This window comes from Labeo rohita, chromosome 25 (genome assembly GCF_022985175.1).
Source record: "Labeo rohita strain BAU-BD-2019 chromosome 25, IGBB_LRoh.1.0, whole genome shotgun sequence".
Taxonomy (NCBI): Eukaryota; Metazoa; Chordata; class Actinopteri; order Cypriniformes; family Cyprinidae; genus Labeo; species Labeo rohita.
In genome coordinates, this window is record NC_066893.1 from 8,224,675 (window position 1) to 8,245,619 (window position 20,945).

The window sequence follows — 20,945 nt, forward strand, 5'->3', positions numbered from 1 at the left end:
AAGCAAAGACATTGGTTAATAAAACTAGAATAAATACTTAGGATATTTGCGTCATTTAACATTTTTAATTATTGCAAGTTTGTATCATATTCTGAGTTTGCATTTAACTGTTCATTGCATATTAATTTTGAGGAAAACTGAATTTTTGTCAAGTGAGATCAAGAGAGTAAATTGTTACCTTATGCAGGGTTCGTACAAGGTGCTTAAAATGCTTGAAGTACTTGAAATTGACTTTTTGAAACTTAAAGGGGTCATCGGATGCCCATTTTCCACAAGTTGATATGATTCTTCAGGGTCTTAATGAAAAGTCTATAATATACTTTGGTTAAAAATTCTCAATGGTAGTGTAAAACAACATCCTGTTTACCTTGTCAAAATCAGCTCTGCAAAAATCATCTCATTCTGGTCGAGGCTGCTTTAAATGCAAATGAGCTCTGCTCGCCCCGCCCCTCTCTTCTCTCTGTGGAGTGACGAGCCTGTTTACTTTAGCCGCGTTTAGCCGCTAAACTTGCTAACTAGCACATTATTAGGAAAGGCGATCGCAAAGATTCATAAAACGGGAATATTATTTTTACAGATTAATTAAAAAAACACTGCATGGATTTTTATCATTATAGGGTAAATTTGTACATACACTGTCAACATTAATGTTCAAACAACATGTAAAAGTGAACTTAGCATCTGATGACCCCTTTAAGGCCTGTAAAACCCTTAAAAATAGCAATATTCCTAAAAAGCCAATGTATCTATAAAATAAGTGTTTAATTTTTTCAATAAGCACATTTCTTGCAAAAACAATTCTTTTTCTGCTTATTTCAGTAAAGTCATAAAACTAGTGAGCTAAGTCACTAGTAGTACTGACGGTGTAGTGTAAACATGTCTGAAGATGAGAAAAGAGGAACAGATGAACTGAATCAATTAAATGAGTCATTTACACTGGAACTCATGAAACTTGTGACTTTGATCATTCATTTTAAGTGATTCACTAGCAAAAGCCAGATTAAATTAAAAGAGCCATTCATTTTCAAATTTCAACATCACTTTTAATGATTTTAAAAAGCTTGTAAATGTTTAGTGATGTACGTGAAACAGCATTTTGAAACTCTGAATCAGTTAAACCAATGCATCACAAAATGATTCACCATTTCGAAGTGCTCCAATCGGATTGTGTAACACAAATCATTTGTTTCAGATTGTGACTTCAAAACGTGTATCGCGTATCATTTGATTGAGATCAGAACGAGTTAGTTAATCATTTTGCGAATTGAATAATTCACGATACGTGATTTGAAGTCCCAATCTAAATCTAATTATTTGTGATACGCAACGTTCCGATCTGGCGTCACACCCACAGAGGCCACTCCCACGATAGTTGATTGACATGAACGTCTTACCTCAGACCTGCCTAAATCAGCTGTAACAGTCAGACCTCAAGTGTTTCGATGCCAAAGCAGGGATGTAAATTAGTCAAGAATATCTCTGATTGAGCGATTGAGGTGTTGTGTTACTGGATGTAATAATGAACATAGTGGTCGTCATTTACTCCCCACATCAGAGCCGCTGAAGATGCAGTAGATTACGTTTGTTTGTGAAGGGAATGCATCTTCCGATCTACATAAATGTGTCTATGTTCACGCAAATCATTCGTGATCCAGCTTCACTTACATCAGAAGGGAGTATAAGGGTTTTTTTTAATGACTCTTTGCGATCGTCTTTCCTAATAACATGCTAGTTAGCAATTTTAGTGGCTAAACGCTAAATGCGGCTAAAGTAAACAGGCTCGTCACTCCACAGAGAGAAGAGAGGGGCGGGCTGAGCAGAGCACATTAACATTTAAAGCAACCTCGACCAGAACAGGATGATTTTTTCAGAGCTGGTTTTGGCAAGGTAAAAAAGGTGTTATTTACACTACCATTGAGAAATTTTAACCAAAGCATGTTATGGACTTTTCATTAAGACCCTAAAGAATCATATCAATTTGTTGAAAATGGGCATCCAATGACCCCTTTAATTTACTATAGTAAAAGTGTAGTAATGCTTTAGTAGTAATAATTTGCTTCAAAGTATATGCTTCACTTTATTTTTGCCATTTTGTTTTGTTAGTGTATTTTTATTTATGTTTATCTTTTATCAGAATTTGAAAGAGAATGCTTTGTTCAATAAGTAAGATCTGTTTCAAGTAGTGCTTGAAAAGTCCTTGAAAGAATTGGAATTTGATTTAGCAGTATCTGTACGAACCTTGTTTAGAAGTACTTTATATTACTTTACTAATTACTCGAAAAAAGTAATCTAATTATGTAACTTGCATTACGTGTAATGCATTACCACCAACACTGGGTACAAAGACCAGATTCAAACCTTAATTTCCCATATAACAATCAAGCCTTAACGTAGGCGATAACAGCTGGCCAAACAAATTGTCATTTCTCACACTGCCTGATGTAAAAAAAAATAATAATAATAATAATAATAAAGTGAAAACCAAATTGTGGTCCAATTTGTACGATTTAATTGATGTAGGTGGAAAAACCTCTCTGAATAAGTCAAATCCATGTCCGCTAGAACTTTGGCTGGACCTAATCGTGACTGATCACTTTGGCTCTCGTTGCCTGGATGAAGCGTCTGAAAGGCTGCACAATGGTGTGTGGAAAGCCGCTTTCTGCTCGAGCCAAACCCAAGAGCAGGATAAAGCCATAACAAGAGGCTTTAGTTCAGGTGATGGCCAACCTGTTGAAAAAAAAAGGGGAAGGGAAAATTGTAATTACCTTTATTGAGTGCAGCCTTATTCGACTGACAGCTGTAACAAAAGAAGGTATGAGGCAAGTAGAAAAAGAGTGAATGAAGGAAAAGAGATACAGACTTAGGGAGACAGAGGCTAAAGTAGAACGTGTGAGATGTGGATCTGCAATTGACTCAGCTCTTTGCTGCTCTGGAGCCACAAAACGCCGGCCCAGACGCTGGGAGGTCCGGTGATTGACTGCCAGGAGACTTTCGGCAGTGCGAGAGGTGGGAGAGGGTGGAGGGACAGAATACCTGAGCCATGAGGGAAGAAGGGGGGGCTTTCCTTCTGTTCTAGATCTGAGCTGGCACACGGAGACACAGTCATCCACTAATACTGTAATTAGGCCTGATTTGTAGCCAGGAGGGTGCGGACCAACACAGTCATGAGACCTTTCATTTGACCAGACAAATTAGAGATATAGACATAATAGGCAGGAGCTGTGAGCTCGGATTTCAGGCCAGGAGTGTTCTGGATTGCAGTGGCCTTCATGACCGTGTGCTGTCTACTTACACAACATTTCAAGGCATCGTCCCACCATGAGGCGGCTACAGAAAGTCTGAAACCATATGCTGCTTTCATTGTGGCCTAATATTAAGCCACCTTCACATTCACCCCAGAGAACGCAATGCCATGCCATGTGGCAAACTTGGTGGAAAATTCCTCCAAAATGGCGAATAAGAGAAAACAAATGTTGACTATTAAATATACCCGAAAGCAAATTGATGTTCCACTCAAGGAAATGATTAATGTGATTGTCATTCAAGTGTTTTTTGTTAAGTCTGACCCATTTCGGCTTGTTTCCTTCAGCTATGTGGTGAACATGGGCTTAATCGACAAGCTCTACGGCTGTTTCCTGTCCATACAAGGGCCGATTGACGAGAGTCCCAAGATGGCTGCCTTTCTCGAGCAAGCCACGGCTTTTCTCCATGGGATGTGCAAGTTGTGTTTTGCTGTGACTGGTCGGTGAGTGGTTTTTAATGTTACTTTACTGCATTTATGTCTCCATCATGGTCATGCATTCTTTGAAATGCCCCTCCAGTCTACTTACAAAATAGTAGCATGCCATATACTGGAACATTTTTGGATTATTTTAGTATTCTTTGAATTGGTTTGAATTGCTTTTTACCATGGGTAGGGTTTTCAGCTACAATCAGTATGCTATACTACATCCACAGTATCTATTTATAGTGGTTGCACCCTTTCCAAACATCCCTAGACCCACAGATACCTCATTTCTGTCATGACAAAATTTTAGCATTGTTTAAGCTCTTTAAGGCATTTAAGCACATATGAAAAAAGACATTATGTAGGAAGCATGTAACCACCTAAATCAATGAAGTTTCCAGGTAATTTACCATAAAGATATTGTGATTTTTAACATTTGTGATTGTTATAGCCCCAGCTGTGGTCTGATCTGCTTAAAACTTTGCATATTTGTTTAGAATCATTTGTCATATGTGCTCAGGTTTTGTGAAATTTTGAGTTTTCCTTTAGGCTTTGCAGGAAATTTGCATTCGACAGGCTAAACGACCCCGTTATAGCTTCCCAAAGGGTAAATTTCAACTTTTTTGATAATTATTGACCTACAGAGTTCAGAGAATTGTACTGCAGTGTTTTTTTTCCAGATTGAGTGAAAAACCTAGGACTAGTTCGCAAAAGTAGGTTTTTAACATCGCAATCGTTTAACAAACGATTTGATTGACAGCTGTGGTTATAGAGGCAAATCATATGATATGAATATTGCCTGTATGTGCAAAAAAAGCGCACAATGTACAATCGTTTATGCCATTGAGAAATGCAATATTGCCCCCATCGCCGATTTCTTTCAAATTTCTTACAGACCTTTGGGGCCGTGAGTCAAACATGCCCACCAAGTTTCGTTCTGATCAGCCTAAGTTAGTCTTGTCTACTGGGTGCTCAAACTTCATCTGCCAATAGCAGCCATGTTTTTTGAGAAGCTCAAGTGTCCTTATAGACACTTGTGGCACTTTGGACCAAGTCCGTGCACAGCTATTTTCAAGTTGATAGGACAAATAGCTGTGTAGGTATACCCATTTTTAATTATTTTTTTTCCTCTCACCAAGTGGCCAAGCACTGGGATTCTTGTCCTGTGACCTCAGATTGAGCTCTTACATAAGTGTTTCGAGTTTGTTGAGGATAACTCATTCCGTTCAGGAGTTAAAGGCATTTTACTAAAAGTGGCCCCGCCCCTTTTGAACGTTTTGGCACACATTTGCGACAGTGAGTCGAAAGTTCAACTTTTTTTTGAGAATTATTGATATTCGCTCAGTGAATTATTGATATTCGCTCAGGCGTGAGTCAAGGATTCCAATGACATAAGACACTTACTTAAGCCTGTGACTGACAGTTTAGGAGTAATGAGTGATTTCGTACTTTTGATCGCTGTAGCGCCCCCCTACAGGTCGATTGGGGCAAGCCTCTGTGACGTTGTTGGCGGTATGAGTACTACCATCCCTTCAGGTTTCAAGTCTCTACGACTTACGGTTTGGTCTGCACAATCAGTTTTATGTGGAGATTGCTGATTCTTGGCCATTCTAACAATTACCCCTAATAACCTATAGCAAATCAATACAGGTGGAGCTGGGGAGGTGGAGGGTTTCAGAATAACGAGCTGCAAAATGTTCCAGCCATTTAAATGTAAAGCAGCAAATCAGCTTGTGCTAAATAGTTTAACACTGTGAATATCATCAGTTTGCTTTAACGGCCCGTCAGCTTGCGCCAGCTAGAGTTTCATGACAGAACTTGGCATTCCTATCTAAATGAATAGGTGAAGTCCACTGTAGTTTTGCTGTTCAGATGTCTGAAGAGGTGCAGACCAGAGACAGCAGCCCCATCAATCAGCAGCTCATTTCCCAGTGTCTGATGCTAGCCCTGCAGAGCTTGTGCTGATAGTCATCTAGCGGCCCCGCAGCTCTGTCTCCCCGCACTGTAAACTCCTGCCTGCGGCCCACCCACGTGTGTGTGTGTCGGAGTGCGTTTGTGCATGCACAACTGCTGACAGAGGCTAACCACACAGTCACAGCTTGCGATATCCCGCCTTTGACCTCTGACCCCGACTTGCAGAAAAGACAAATCACTGTGATGCTCAACTGTTGCTTTCGACATACTTTAAATTGCACTGTAGACATTTTAGGAGTGGTGGTTTCTGTACATTATGAAAACACAATATAATCTAACAAAAAAATGTTTGAAACACTCTTGATCTTGACTGTTTCCATCCCAGACTATAGTCTGAATGAGTCCTTGCATAATTGCACAAATTCTATTCCAGTCCATTTCACTTGGATTTTGGAGTTTCTTCAAAGGTCATAGCTCCTCCTTTATTGGCCAGCTATGTTCTCTTCCAGCTGTTGCATGCTATAACGCCACCCAGCTGGTTATGACAACTCCAGTGTCTCTCCCAACATCCTTTGGCTTCTGACACTGAATATCTGTGAGAAACTCCAGTGCCAAGTCTTCTCTTTAATAGTCCTGCTCAGCGGCATAATCAGCATCTTTCATAATCAAGTCAACGCTCAATTCCGTCATTCTTCACTGCGCCGAAGGCCAGGAAGTTGTCCCTTTGTGGTTCGTGTTAGACATTTCCAAGTTGCTCTGCTCACTCGCAGTTGCCAGAACCTGGGATTTGCTCTCACAGCGTGTGCTTTGTGTTTCTGTCACCGGCTACGAGTGTTTTTGGTGGGATTAAATATCGATAGTCATCAACGCCAATAAAAGCTTGTCAAGAAGCGCTTGTGCTGAGCTAATGACGACGTGTTAGCCTATGAGTTGTGGCTTGTGCTGCAGTCAAATGGTGGTTTATCTGCTTGTTCTGCTTTGGATCAGGGGACTTTCTTCTCTAAAGTTAACTAATAGAGCATTTCTTTGCTATAGAGCAGGGGTGTGCAATCTTACTTCTGGAGATCTACTTTCCAGCAAAGTTTTTTCCAACGCTTCGTATGGCTTAATATAATGTAAACGATGTCTCTTACTGAAATATGTAGTAGAAAACCCATGAAAGATTTACATTATTTAAAAAAGCACATTGTTTTATTCATATTTTGGACTATGGGGAGGCGCTATTATTTTGATGATGTAAAATGGTTGCACTCGGTGAGCTACCAGCGCTACCCATTGCTATTTTTACCGCAACACAACTCTGAATACACAACGCAGAAAATAAAATACTGATACGATGACCACAGCTACTGAAAGAGCTTATAGGTGGCGATAGATACAAGCATAGGCTAAAATGCTATACCATTGATTTTTCCTACAAGAATCTAAACATCCCCGATATTGAGTGAAATTCACGCTGTTTCAGTGGCCAAGCGTCGGCATGTTTACATCCAGCTCTTTCAGTAGCTGTGGTTTACTAAAAGCCTCAGGCGTCAGAGCTAAAGTGGAGAGAACAAAGACGCACGTCTTTTTGAAGTTTTATTCGTCCACAGGCATCTTCTCATACTTTTCTCCTCTTCTTATCGCTAGGAAAGCAGTGAAAACTTGCATTGCTTCTCTTGTTGTCCTTCAACTGAAAATTACAACAAAAACCCGCACAATGTGGCATCGCATCAGTATTTTGTATTCCGAGTTGTGTTGCAGTAAAAATAGCAATGGGTAGCGCCAGTAGCTCAACAAGTGCAACCATTTCACGTCATTGAAATAATTGCACCCCCATAGTCCAAAATATGTATAAAACGATATGGGTTTTCTAAAATAATGAAAATCTTTAATGGGGTTTCTACTACATATTTTAGTAAAAGTAAAAATCCACATCATTTTATACAAATTTTAGACTATGGGGGGGCACCATTATTTTGATGATGTAAAATGTTCGCACTTAGTGAGTTACTGCTGCTACCTGTTGCTACTTTTACCACAGCACAACTCTGAATACACAACTCGGAAAATAAAATACTGATGACCACAGCTACTAAAAGAGCTCATAGGTGGCGATAGATACGAGCGTAGGCTTAAACCAAATGCCATACCATTTTCCCCCACATGGAGTCTAAACGTCCCCAATACCTAGTAAAATCCATGTTAAGAAACTGTTTCAGTGGCCAAACGTCAGCATGTTTACATCCTGCCATGATGGCATCTAGCATTTCTTGTCTCTGCAGTTTCGCTACCTGTTGCTATTTTACCGCAACACAACTCTGAATACACAACTCGGAAAAGAAAAGCTTATAGGTGGCGATAGATATTAGTGTAGGCTTACACCAAATGCCATACCATCGATTTGCCCCACATGGAGTTTAAACATCCCCGATATCGAATGAAATCCATGCTGAGAAACTGTTTCAATGGCCAAGCATCGGCATGTTTACATCCTGCCATGATGGCATCTAGCGTTTCTTGTCTCTGCCGTTTGTAAGCTCTTTCAGTAGCTGTGATTTACTAAAAGCCTCAGGCATCAGAGCTAAAGTTTAGAGAACAAAGATGCGGGTCTTTAGGAAGTTTTATTCATCCACAGGCATCTTCCCATTCTTTCCTCCTCATCTTATTGCTAGGAAAGCAGTGAAGAATTGCATCGCTTCTCTTGTCGCCCTTCGACTGAAAATTACAACCAAAAGCTGCACATTATTTATGTTATATTAAGCCGTACAAGTCATAATACCCAGGCTTCCCTATAACGTATTTCTAAACCTTGATTAAAATTAGCAGAAGCAAGACTGAGCATTCCTGGGTTAACGCTACAAGAAGGTATTGGGAGAGAGACCAGGATGTATTCAGATCCTGACCCCATTCCCTCCAACCGCCCTGACTCTATGCCACAGTGTCAAGGATCCAGCAGAGTTTTAGTCACCTTGACTGATTTAGAAACCTTATTTTTTTTCTTGAGTCATAAAATTGCCCTTTTCCCTCAAGGAAATCATTTCATGGCAAATCAAAGTTCCAGATATATTTTGTCTCGTCCTCTCTAAATCAAGTAGACGCTAACAGCATTACCACAGGTTTAGCTGTAAGCATGGATTAATCAGACGATGCTGATTTGGGGTCAGTGGTTAGGCTCAAATTGCCTCTGTCAGGCCTTTCACTTTCATCCCGCTCCGCTGTCTCCTGTTTCAGGGTCAGGAGATGTGAAGTACGTCATGCACAGTCACTCTGTGAGAACCAAGTCTTTGTTCCTTCATGTAGACACTGATCACGACTGTCGGCGGATGCTGCCCTTCTCCTCTGAACTGAGACCAGCTCTGGGGATTTTCTTAAGGTTAAACGTAGACGAGAGGCGCAGAGCTGAGATCAGTCCACTGAGGTGGCTTCCACCCGGAAGCTTATTCTCGAGTAGTCGATCTCTTGCACTTGCTGTGATCTCATTGCTGAGGGTGAGGTTTCCCCCTCACTGAGCTTGACACTCCTTTCCCCCCTTGGCTTACCGAAAGGTCTGTTTCCCCTCCAGTGCGCTTGGTGTAGTGTTCATGGATGTGCAATGTGACACCTTGTAGAACCTGCCCCTTTTGTGCTGTTTAGGGATCAGCCCTTGATAACAAAATCCAGAGCCTTGCTGTTGCGACGGTAACAGAAGATCTTGTCTCAGATCAGCCTGAAGGAGAGCTTCTGCTCAGACCCTCAGGGGTATGAAGTTACCAATCCTGCTAATCTGCAGGGTGTTGTCCTGACTAAGACACACAAACACGCTGCTGTAAATCTGGTAAGATGGGTCTTAATTAAATGTGCTGCAACACAAGATGGCCAGTGAGTGAGGCGAGTTTGCATAGTTGGGGAGCCAGTGCTGTTGGCTGACAGATGGTTGTCCAAGTTCCAAGACTTCCCTCCACTTTGGCTCCTGTGTTGATGTGTGAAGCGCTCCAAGATGGTCATTGGTGTATGAGATGTTTGGACGGTCAGCTTCATAGCTTAGAGGCTCAACTTCCCCACCTGATCAATTGGTGGTTTGTCACATTTCTAGATGATGTCCTTATCTCACCTCTACATCCATCTCTCTTTACACTCTAGGTATTCATTCTGTATATGTGTCAGTTACATTCTGACCATCTCATTAATTCTGTCTATATGTTTGTCACATTCTAGTTGTCTCTGTACATTTGTTCTTTATATTTGTCCATCTGTCCATACATTCTCTATATTTGGCCATCACATTCTATCCATTTCTATACGTTCTGTTTATACATACTACTAACACATTCTTTCTATACATTTGTCCACCACATTCTATCAAATTCTATACATTCTATATATGCGTTCTATACATCTGTCAACCACGTTCTATTGAATTCTATACATTATGTATATTTGTTCTATACATATGTCCACCACATTCTTTACAATTCTATACATTCTGTATATTCATTCTAAACATCTGGCCACTGTATTTTGTTTTTCTCTGTATATTCTACACATTAGTTCTATACATCTGTCCACCACAGTCTATCGAATTCTATACACTGTATATTCGTTCTAAACATCTGGCCACCATGTTCTATTTTTCTCTGTAGATTTTACACATTTGGCCATCACATTCTATCCATTTCTATACATTCTATTTATACATACTACTAACACATTCTGTCGTCTGTACATTCTTTCTATGCATCTGTCCACCACATTCTGTCAAATTCTATACATTCTGTATAGCTGTTCTATACTTCTGTTCACTACATTCTATTAAATTCTGTACATTCTGTATATTTGTTCTATACATATGTCCACCACATTCTTAAAAATTCTGTTCTAATTCTGTTCGTTCTAAACATCTGGCCACCATGTTCTGTTTTTCTCTGTACATTCTACACATTAGTTCTATACATCTGTCCACCACAGTCTATTAAATTCTATACATTCTGTATATTCATTCTAAACATCTGGCCACCATGTTCTGTTTTTCTCTGTACGTTCTACACATTTGGCCATCACATTCTCTCATCTCTATACATTCTGTATATTATTCTATACATCTATCCACCACATTCTGTCAAATTCTATTCATTCTGTATATTCATTCTTAACATCTGGCTGCCACATTCTAACAAATTGCATACATTCTGTATATTTCTTCTATACATATGTCCCCCACTTTCTTTAAAATTTTGTTCTAAACATCTGGCCACCACAGTCTATCAAATTCTGTATATTCTGTATATTCGTTCTACACATCTGGCCACCATGTTCTGTTTTTCTCTGTACATTTTACACATTAGTTTTATACATCTGGCCACCGCATTCTGTTTTTCTCTGTACATTCTACACAATAGAAGTAAACATTTGTCCAACACAATCTGCCCATCTGTCTATCCATTTATTCTATCTCCATATGACATTTTGTCAAGTGTTTTGCGTTTTATGCATTCGTTAATAATTACATTTTTTTTTTTCAATATGTTCTTAACATTCTTTAATAAATCTGTTCATCAAATTCTATCAGTCTGTCTTTACATTCTGCACATTCATTCTATCTATACATTTGTCACATTCTATTTTGTCTCTCTACGTTTATTCTTCATATCTGTCCACCTCCTCTCTATACATTCTCTACATTTGGCCACCACATTCTGTACATTTCTATACATTTTATTTATACATTCTTGCTAACAGACCCTCATCTCCATACATTCTTCCTTTACGTTTGTCCATGAAATTCTACACATTCTGTATATTCATTCAAATATAAATAAATATATATATATATATATATATATATATATACATATATATAAAAATATAAATATAAATATAAATATAAATATAAATATATATATATATATATATATACACACACATATACATATACATATACATATATATATATATATATATATATATATATATATATATATGCAACCATGTTCTGTTTTTCTCTGTACATTCTACACATTGTTCTATATCCATATGATGTTAGGTCATCTCTATGCATTCATTATTTACGTTTGTGCACCATTGTTTTATCCATGACTCTACACTTCTAAACATTAATTCTATAAATCTGTCCACCGAATTAAATTTTTTCCTCAATATGTTTTTAACATTAATTAAAAAAGTCTGTTCATCAAATTCTATAAGTCTGTCTTAACATTCTGTCACATTCTATTTGTGTCTGTAAATTTATATTTTTATATCTGTCCATGTCTTGTCCATTTCTCTATACATTTTCTACATCAGGCCACCACTTTGTCCATTTCTATACATTCTATTTATACACTCTTGCTAACACATTCTATCATCTCTATACATTCTTTCTATCTGTCCATCACATTCTATCAAATTCTGTACATTCTTAATATTCGTTCATAACATCTGGCCACCGTTTTCTGTTTTTCACTGTACATTCTATGAAATGGAACTATACATTTGTCCAACACATTCTGTCTATCTGTCTATGCATCCTACACATTTATGCAATATCTCCATATTTTGTCATTTCTATGCATTCATTTTTAACATGTATGATCTATCCTTGACTCTACACTCCTATACATATACATTCTATAAATCTGTTCATCAAATTCTATCAGTCTCTCTTTACATTCATTCTATCTATATGTTTGTCTCTGTACATTTATTCTTTGTATCTGTCCACATCCTGTCCATCTCTCTACACATTCTGTTCATTTGGCCACCACATTCTATCCATTTCTATACATTCTATTTATGTTTTTGCTAACACATTCTATCATCTCTATACATTCTTTCTACCACATTCTGTCACATTCTATACATTCTGTATATTTGTTCTAAATGTTTGGCCACTATATTCTGTTTTCTGTGAACCTTCTACACATTAGTTCTATACATTTGTCATCATTACATATAATCACATTTAGTCCAAGTATACATTCTATACATTTATTCTATACATCTGTTTTGTCCGTCACATTTTATCTGTCACTCTACACAACATATAGACCCTTGCTGTCTTCTTCTGTATCTCTATTTTACTTTTTCTGTCTTTGTGTCTTTCTCTCGATCTCCAGTCCCTGTTCCCAGGCTCAGAAGTGTAAAGTCTTTTGTATCTCTCCTCATATATTAGACCACAGCCACCCTCACTGTGTCTTATTGTTCATTCCTGAGTCAGGCAGGGCCAAATTTTACCAGTTAAGCATATCTGCCCCATAGGCATGCTTTACAGATGGGTCTTGCCTTCGTTATTTATATCAGAATAGACAGGCTCTGGTCTAGCAAGTAAATCTAGAAGCCACAGGGACCAGACATCCCACACTCCCCTACATCCTGGGTCTTCGGTTTTTGCGTCAAGCAACCAGCACCTCAGGTTTTGATGCTTTCAGACCACACCTCTGCTACCTTTTACCACACTGTGCACTATACGACAGCCTTTTTTTTTGAAAGGCTAGTGATTCAGATTGAAAGGCGCATAAACATGGGGAACCTTATTTGTACTGGCCTGATATATATGATACAATGAGAAGCACCTTTGGCCTTGCTAATTGAATAACAGAATTTCTGACCCTGATTTGTTTTTCTTTTCTTGAGTGTGAGTCAATGGTTAACGGGTGTTACCTGTTGAACAAAGTCGTCTTTTGTACCACGTCATGTGTGATTGATCTTGTTTGTGGATATTTGAGTAAGAGTTCTTTCCTACACAACATTATGTGCTTTTCTGAATGCCTGTTGCTGTGTGTTCATTTAGGTTATGTTCAGATTGGCGTACTGCCTACTGTTTCAAAATAATTATGTATGATCTACTACAGAATCTACAGATCACATTGCATAGAATGACGAATGTCTTACGTTTTAGTTTTTGAAATGTATAAAAACAAATTTTTATCAAACTCATTATTTTCTCAAAAATTACATTAAAATTACTTTATTAGTAGTATTATTATTGTTTCTGTAACTGTGGTAGTATTTGTTTATTTGTTTGTTTGTTTGTTGTTGTTGTTTGTTAATTTTGCCAGCATGAGTCAAATATATTTTATTGTTGTTACTACTACTACTACTACTACTACTACTACTACTACTACTACTACTAATAATAATAATAATAATAATAATTATTATTATTATTATTATTATTATTATTATTATTATTATTATCAGAATGATTAAATAAATAAAATTGTTTTTATAATAATCATAAAAATAGTAGTAAAAATAATGCATTATTGTTAGTAGTAGTAGTAGTAGTAGTAGTAGTGTTGATCATATTTTTGGCAGCATAAGTTAATAACAATAATAATACTAACAATAAATAATACTTTGTTTTTATTATTATTATTAGCTTTTGGGATTATGGGATTATTAAAATTTAATCATAATTTTATTATTATAGCAGAATGATTAAATAAATAAAATTGGTTGTATAATAATAATAATTTATTATTATTTTTTATTATTATTGTTATAGTTGAATGGTCAAATAAATACATTTATTTGTAATAATATTAAAAATAATGCATTGTTGAATTTTTTGGGAGTACAAGCCTAATAGCTTTTAATAATAGTAGTAATATAATAATAATAATAATATTAATAAAGTGTTGTTGTTGTTGGTAATATTTTTGGCAGCATGACTTATATATATTTTACTACTAGTAGTATTTTATTAATATTTACTATTAATATTTACTAATATTTTATGATTATTATTATTATTATTATTATTATAGCAAAATGATTAAATAAATTAAATTATTTTATATAATAATAATTTATATACTACTAGTACTATTACTATTATTATTACTACTACTACTACTACTACTACTAATACTAATAATAATAATAATAAAAGTGTTATTATTGTTGTTGTTATTATTATTATTATTAGTTGTTTTGTTGTTAATAATAATAATATTTTGGCAGCATGTTAAATATTTTTAATATTAATAATATTTTGGAAGTGTGAGTTAAATATATTTTAATGCTAATAATAATAAGTATTATAGCAGAATGCTTAAATGAAATTGTTTTTTATAATTAATAATAATAAAATAATGTATTATTATTATTATTATTATTATTATATTATTATTATTATTATTATTAATGTATTTTGTGTTAAGTATGAGTTAAATATATTTTAATAACAATAATAAAACATTATTATCATCATCATCATCATCATCATCATTATTATTATTATTATTATTATTATTATTATTATTATTATTATTATTATTATTATTATTATTATTGTTGTTGTTGTTGTTGTTGTATTTTTTTACAGAGTTGATGATGATAATAATAATTAATATGAATAATAATAATAGCAATAATAATAATAATAATAATAAAGTGGAAATAGCATAATAACAACATTACAAATTTTTTCATCCTCTTCAGATCCCTGAGCGTCTTTGACAACAAACGTCAGGACCCCACCGGTTTGACGGCCCTCCTGCAGAGCACCGACCTGGTGGGCGTCCTCCACATGCTGTACTGCATCCTGCTCCACAGTGCCCCTCCTGACGCTCTCTCAGCCGGCCCCGTGGGCCCCCAGGAGCCCTACAGCCCCAGTGTCATCCAGGTGGCCCTCCAGGGACTGCGCTTCCTCAACACCTTCGCCCTACTGGACCTCTCAGCCTTCCAGGTATTCATTTCCGCTGTGGCTCCATTATATTATAAATATAATGTTATATATTTAAAAAATAAAACAAATATCACTGACAAATCAGTATGCACACCAAAGTTTTTAGGGCACAAAGAGAAAAAAGAATCTGGCTCAAGTGTTTTATACAGTCCAGAAGACCATGTTTACCTTCTGAAAAGTACCGCGGCCCTCTCATGTGATGGATAACCTTTTTGCTCTGGTCCTGTTTACTATCTTTAAAATCCTGCCTCTTTGATTCAAAGCTCTGCGGAAGGATGCTTGTATGTGACCGTCTCTTTTGTGGTATGCTGTCCATCTTGTTCGAGTAGTTCAGCTCTCTGAAGCCACCCTGTCTGCTTAAAGTAATGCAGCACAGCTTGTTTTTTTCTAAACGCAGCAGTCAGACCACTGGCTTGGCCTTCAGCTAGCGTTCTGACAGACGTTCTGAACGGTGAAAGCAATAAAAAGCTCCTGGGCTCTCATTAATGCTTGTGTTGGTACGTAAAGTCATAAGCCTCAAAGCTAATGGTCCAACCAGGGTTTCCTCCAAATGCCCTCTGAGCCACTGGTAGGATATCAGTGTTTCTTCACAGAACAAAGTTAACCCGGTGGATGTAAACACACCTGACCTTTGACCCCGGGCCAGCCATGTTGAAAGCTTAGGGTGAGTAATGCGGACGGAGAGTGGCGTAACGTGCACAGGCTCCGGTCGTACTTCAGCCGGCATGATAAAGAGACGAGAACGGTATCGCTAGGCTAAATCATCGTGTAAACACCTAGGCGTGAACGAGGTGGGCGTAAAACCTATGAATTACTTCAATGTGTTGCTGTAGTGTCTCGTGCCAACTATTGCAACAGCTGAGAATCAGGATGATGGGCATTTTTTATTTTGTTCTTTGTAAATAAAGTCAGTATTGAAGAGTAATTAACTAAAAGTAGTTATGCTACTAATTTTTCATTTGGAGACTCAGCAGTAGTGATTCAAACTCTATGAATAAGTGTGTTCAGTTCAAGAAACAATTAATAGATCATATGTAGTGCTGAGAGCATTAGCTTAATTAATTGTGATTTAATTAATTTAAAAAAGATTCACAAATGTATTAGGTGCTGTATGGCATCTTTACTTGGATTTCAGCTTTAACTTTGGTTATACCCACACAGAAAAAAAGTTCAACCCAAAATAGGAGGTACCAGTAGCACTTTTGGACAATGCATTATCATTGTTTCTTTAGATGATGTGGATGAGAGTCCACCCTGAGTTAAGGATTTATTGAGGTGGTGTTTTACATGCCGGTTTAGCTCTTACCAAACTGGATCTATAAGTGTAGCCCTATAGACTAGATCTGGTTGCTTAGCAGCAGAGCTTCTTGACTGAAACACAGCCTAAGGTTTTAATTGCTTTTTTGATAATTGAGCATAATCTAGTCTTTTTGTATTATTTAGGTCACCTTGTGGCACACTGGTTTTTGGCCTTGGGTGGTCCATTCAGAAAACTACAGAATTAAAAACAAAATGATTTTTAATTATGGCTGTCAAAGTGAATGTCAAAGCGTTAATGCATATGATTAATTATTTTTAGTAAGGTTACTTTTTTATTTTGGTTTCCGAAATTCAGAAAATTTAAAGTCTGTTTTGGTTTGGTTTGGTTGTGTTTTGTTTTGGTTTTGTTTTTTTGTTTCCATTTGCTTTTGTTTGTTTTGTTTTGGATTGTTTTGATTTGTTTGTTCTGTTTTGTTGTGGTGTTTTGATTTGTTTTTTGATTTGGATTTTGTTGATTTGTTTTTGTTCTGTTTTGTGTGGTTTGTTTTGATTTGTTTGTTTTGATTTTTTTAATTAGTTTGTTCTGTTTTGTGTTTTTGTTTTGTTTTGCTTTTGTTTTTGTGTTGTTTTAGGTTTGGATTGTTTTCATTTGTTTTTTGTTTGTGTTATGTTTTGTTTTTTGTTCTGTTTTGTGTTGTTTGTTTTGGATTGTTTTCATGTGTTCTGTTTTTTGTTTTGTGTTTTTTTTATGTTTTAGTTTCTTTTGTTTTGATTTGTTTGTTTTGGATTGTTTTGATTTGGTTTTTGTTCTGTTTCGTGTTGTTTATTTTGATTTGTTTTTGATTGTTTTAATTTGTTTGTTCTCTTTTGTGTTTTTTGGTTTGTGGTGGTGTTTTGTTTCAGTTTGGTTTTGTTTGTTTTGTTTTTGTTTTAGATTGTTTTCATTTGATTTTGTTGTTTTGTTTGTTTTGGATTGTTTGGATTTGTTTTTGTTTTGTGTTGTTTGTTTTGTTTTTGTTTTGAATTGTTCTGATTTGTTTGTTCTGTTTTTTTTTTTGTTGTGTTTTGGTTTGTTTTGATTTATCTTTTTGTTTTGGACTGTTTTATGTTTTTGTTCTGTTTTGTGTTTTTTGTTTTGTTTTGTTATAGCGTTTTGTGTTTTGGTTTGTTTCAATTTGTTTTTTTGTTTTTATTTTTTGTTTGTTTTTGTGAGACAAGCAAACAGCTCTGCTTCATCCATCTACTGTACCTCTGTCCAGCATATAAATGTCATCCTCACGGTCTAAAAACTATAGTTACACATAGTACTTTGATCCTAATGTGTTAACTAAAAATTACATTTTTCACAATTTTAATATTTACATAATTTGCTGGCCTTCCAATAGTGCTATTAACAAATATTCAGTAGAGGTACTAAAAATCTGAAGTCTTGCAATTCTTCATTTAGGTGAAAAGTTTTGATCAGAACCTCTTAAATTTGTTTTGAAGGGTTAGAAAATTCTGTCATTAATTAGTCAGCTTCATGTTGTTACAAACCTGTAAGACCTTCATTCATCTTCAAAACACAAATTAAGATATTTTTTTGATGAAATCCGAGAGCTTTCTGACCCTGCATAGACAGCAACACAACTGACACTTTCAAGGACCCCGAAAGGTAATAAGGACATCATTAAAATAGTCCATGTGACAGGAAGATGCACGCTGTACATAAAACAGTCTCATGAACATGTCTCAAGATTTTGACAGAGAGGATGACTTGCAATTTTTTTTTGCCTAGCTGTATATATTTGAACCACAATATACAGACGATGAACTAAGAGAGATGGACGTTCTGCGCCAGAACGTCTGCGACAGCAGCACCACACTCATCAAAATTCATTCATCAGAAATATCTTAATTTGTGTTCCAAAGATAAACAAAGGTCTTACAGGTTTGGAACAACATGAGGGTGAGTAATCAACAACAAAATGTATTTTTTTTGGTTTATTATCCCTTTAATAAAGTAGTTGAAAATGCTTCAAAAGCATTCAAAAGTAAATTATTCTTGATTCTACGCCTAACAGCATAGCTGCACTGTCATTTCAAACAGGCTGTTTGTTCTGATGCAAACCCAGAGTCTTGCTCCTATTACGTATGCTGAGATTTTCAGGTATTGTTGTTTGTGGTTGTTTAGACTCTCCGTCCCTTAACACTCTCCTACCCAGCAGAAAATGTCAGTAGTTTCAGTGCTGACCCTGAGGCGTTCAGTCATGTTGACATGTTTAATAAATACTGTCTGTAGACCAGCAGATAGCATCTCTTTAGTTTGAGGGAATTGGGGGGTCTTGAGGTGGGACTACTGATTCCAGAACCAGTTCAAACTTCACAAGCAACAAGTTTCACCTTATTCTCATGCCCCAAGCCTCCTGCTGAGAAAAGATCACCATTGGGGTGTTCCAAACCTCTATGACTTTTTCTTCTCATAACGAAAAGAAGAAATTTAGAAAAATATCTCAGTGTGGTTTTGTCCAATAAAAAAAATAAAGATTAACAGTCTCCAGTGTTGGACCCAATTGACTTTGATTGCATAAAAAATAACAATCTCCAAAACCGATCTTTACAACCGATTGTGTTCTAAAGAGGAATGAAGTCATACATTTTTGGAATGACATGAGCATCAATAAATGATCAAACTGTTTTAATTTGTGTTTGATCTGTTACTTTGTCTTTTTTTCCATGGATTTTTGCATTTCTAATGCACATAAAGACTTCTTTTCCAAGTGGTATTCGCTGACTTATCCACTGATTGGGTTGTTTCTGTTGTGTCCAGGGTGTTTTAGGAGCCGAGGGTCTGTCTCTGGCCTTCAGGCACATTGTGAGTTCTCTGCTGTGGTACTGCTCTCAACATAGCTCTGAGGAACTGCTCCATGAGCTCATCATCTGCATCGGCTACTTCACTGTCAACCACCCTGACAACCAGGTGGGATTATCTTCTTTATTACTGTTATGTAATTTGCAAGCATGCCAACACGTTTGTTTCATGAATGCATATGGTATCCTGATTATATATTGATGCATTTTTAGCAAATTAAGCATTCGTGCCAAATGCACCCACACCAAACATATACTTTTATTTAGCAAGGATCCAATAAATTGATCAAAAGTGACAATAAAGGCATTTATAAAGATATATTTTTAAATATATTATGTTCTTTTGAACTTTCTATTCATCAAATAATCCTGAAAAAGGATTAATCAGTATATTAATATGATTTCTTAAGGATCATGGGACACTAAAGACTGGAGTAATGATGCTGAAAATTCAGCTTTGCATCACAGGAATAAATTACATTTTAAAATATATTTAAATAGAAAACAGTTATTTCACAACATTACAGATTTTACTGTATTTTTAATCAAATAAATGCAGCCTTGGTGAGAATAAGAGGCTTTTAAAATTAATAAGAGGCTTTCAAAAAATAAATGATAGTCTATCCACAACAAACTTTTTTTTTTTTTTTTTTTGGTCAGGTCTTGTAACAAGTCCATTTAATTTTTACTTTTGTTAATTTTATATTGGATGATAGTTTATGTAACATCAAAAAATAGCGGATTGCAGTGCTAAAAAAAAAAAGTCAACAATGAAGCGAAAAACTAATTTTATACGTTTTTATCATATCTGTGGAAGGTCTGTGTAGATCAGTGTTAGTTTACTTATTTATTTATTTATTTTTTTCTTTTTATTATGTTAATACATCAAATATGTAGGTTAGAACATCACAGTAAACAAAATTAAAAAGAGTTAAAAATGAGTTTTATACATGCATATGTACATTGCCATTCAAAAGATTTTTAATGTTTTTTAAGGTCAAAATTGCTGAAAAACAGCAATATTGTGAAATATTATTACAGTTTAAAATAACGGTTTTCTATGTGAATATATTTTAAAATATAATTTATTCCTGTGATACAAAGCTGAATTTCAGCCAGCCATTACTCCAGCCTTTAGTATCACATTACCCTTCAGAAATCATTCTAAAATGCTGAATTATTATCAATGTTGGAAACAGTTGTGCTGCTGCTTTTTTTTTTTTTTTTTTTTTTTTTTTTTTGGAACCTGTTTTTTTTTTTTTTCTTTGATTCTTTGTACAATAAAAAGAACAGCATTTATTCAAAATAGAAATCTTTTCTAACAAAATAAGTCTTTAATATCACTTTTTATCAATTTAACACATCCTTGCTGCATTAAAAAGTATTAATTTCTTTCAAAAAAAGAAAGAATAAAAATGTACTGATCACAAACTAAATGGTAGTGTAACTTTTTATTTATTAAAAAAATTGGAAAAAAATAATCACAGGTTTCAAGAAAATATTAAGCAGCACAACTGTTTTCAACATTGATAATAAATCAGCATA

The 20,945-nt window shown here is 35.7% G+C and overlaps 1 protein-coding gene across 4 annotated transcripts in view; it reads left to right on the top strand.

The window, feature by feature from the left end:
- Positions 1-20,945, top strand: part of scaper (S-phase cyclin A-associated protein in the ER) — a 177,972-nt gene that overhangs the window by 130,915 nt on the left and 26,112 nt on the right. For all 4 annotated transcript variants that reach the window (XM_051099424.1, XM_051099426.1, XM_051099425.1 and 1 more), the window contains 3 exons: positions 3,590-3,745; positions 15,044-15,290; positions 19,360-19,509. In XM_051099424.1, coding sequence (XP_050955381.1) covers positions 3,590-3,745; positions 15,044-15,290; positions 19,360-19,509 — 553 coding nt within the window. The remainder of the gene's footprint in view (positions 1-3,589; positions 3,746-15,043; positions 15,291-19,359; positions 19,510-20,945) is intronic.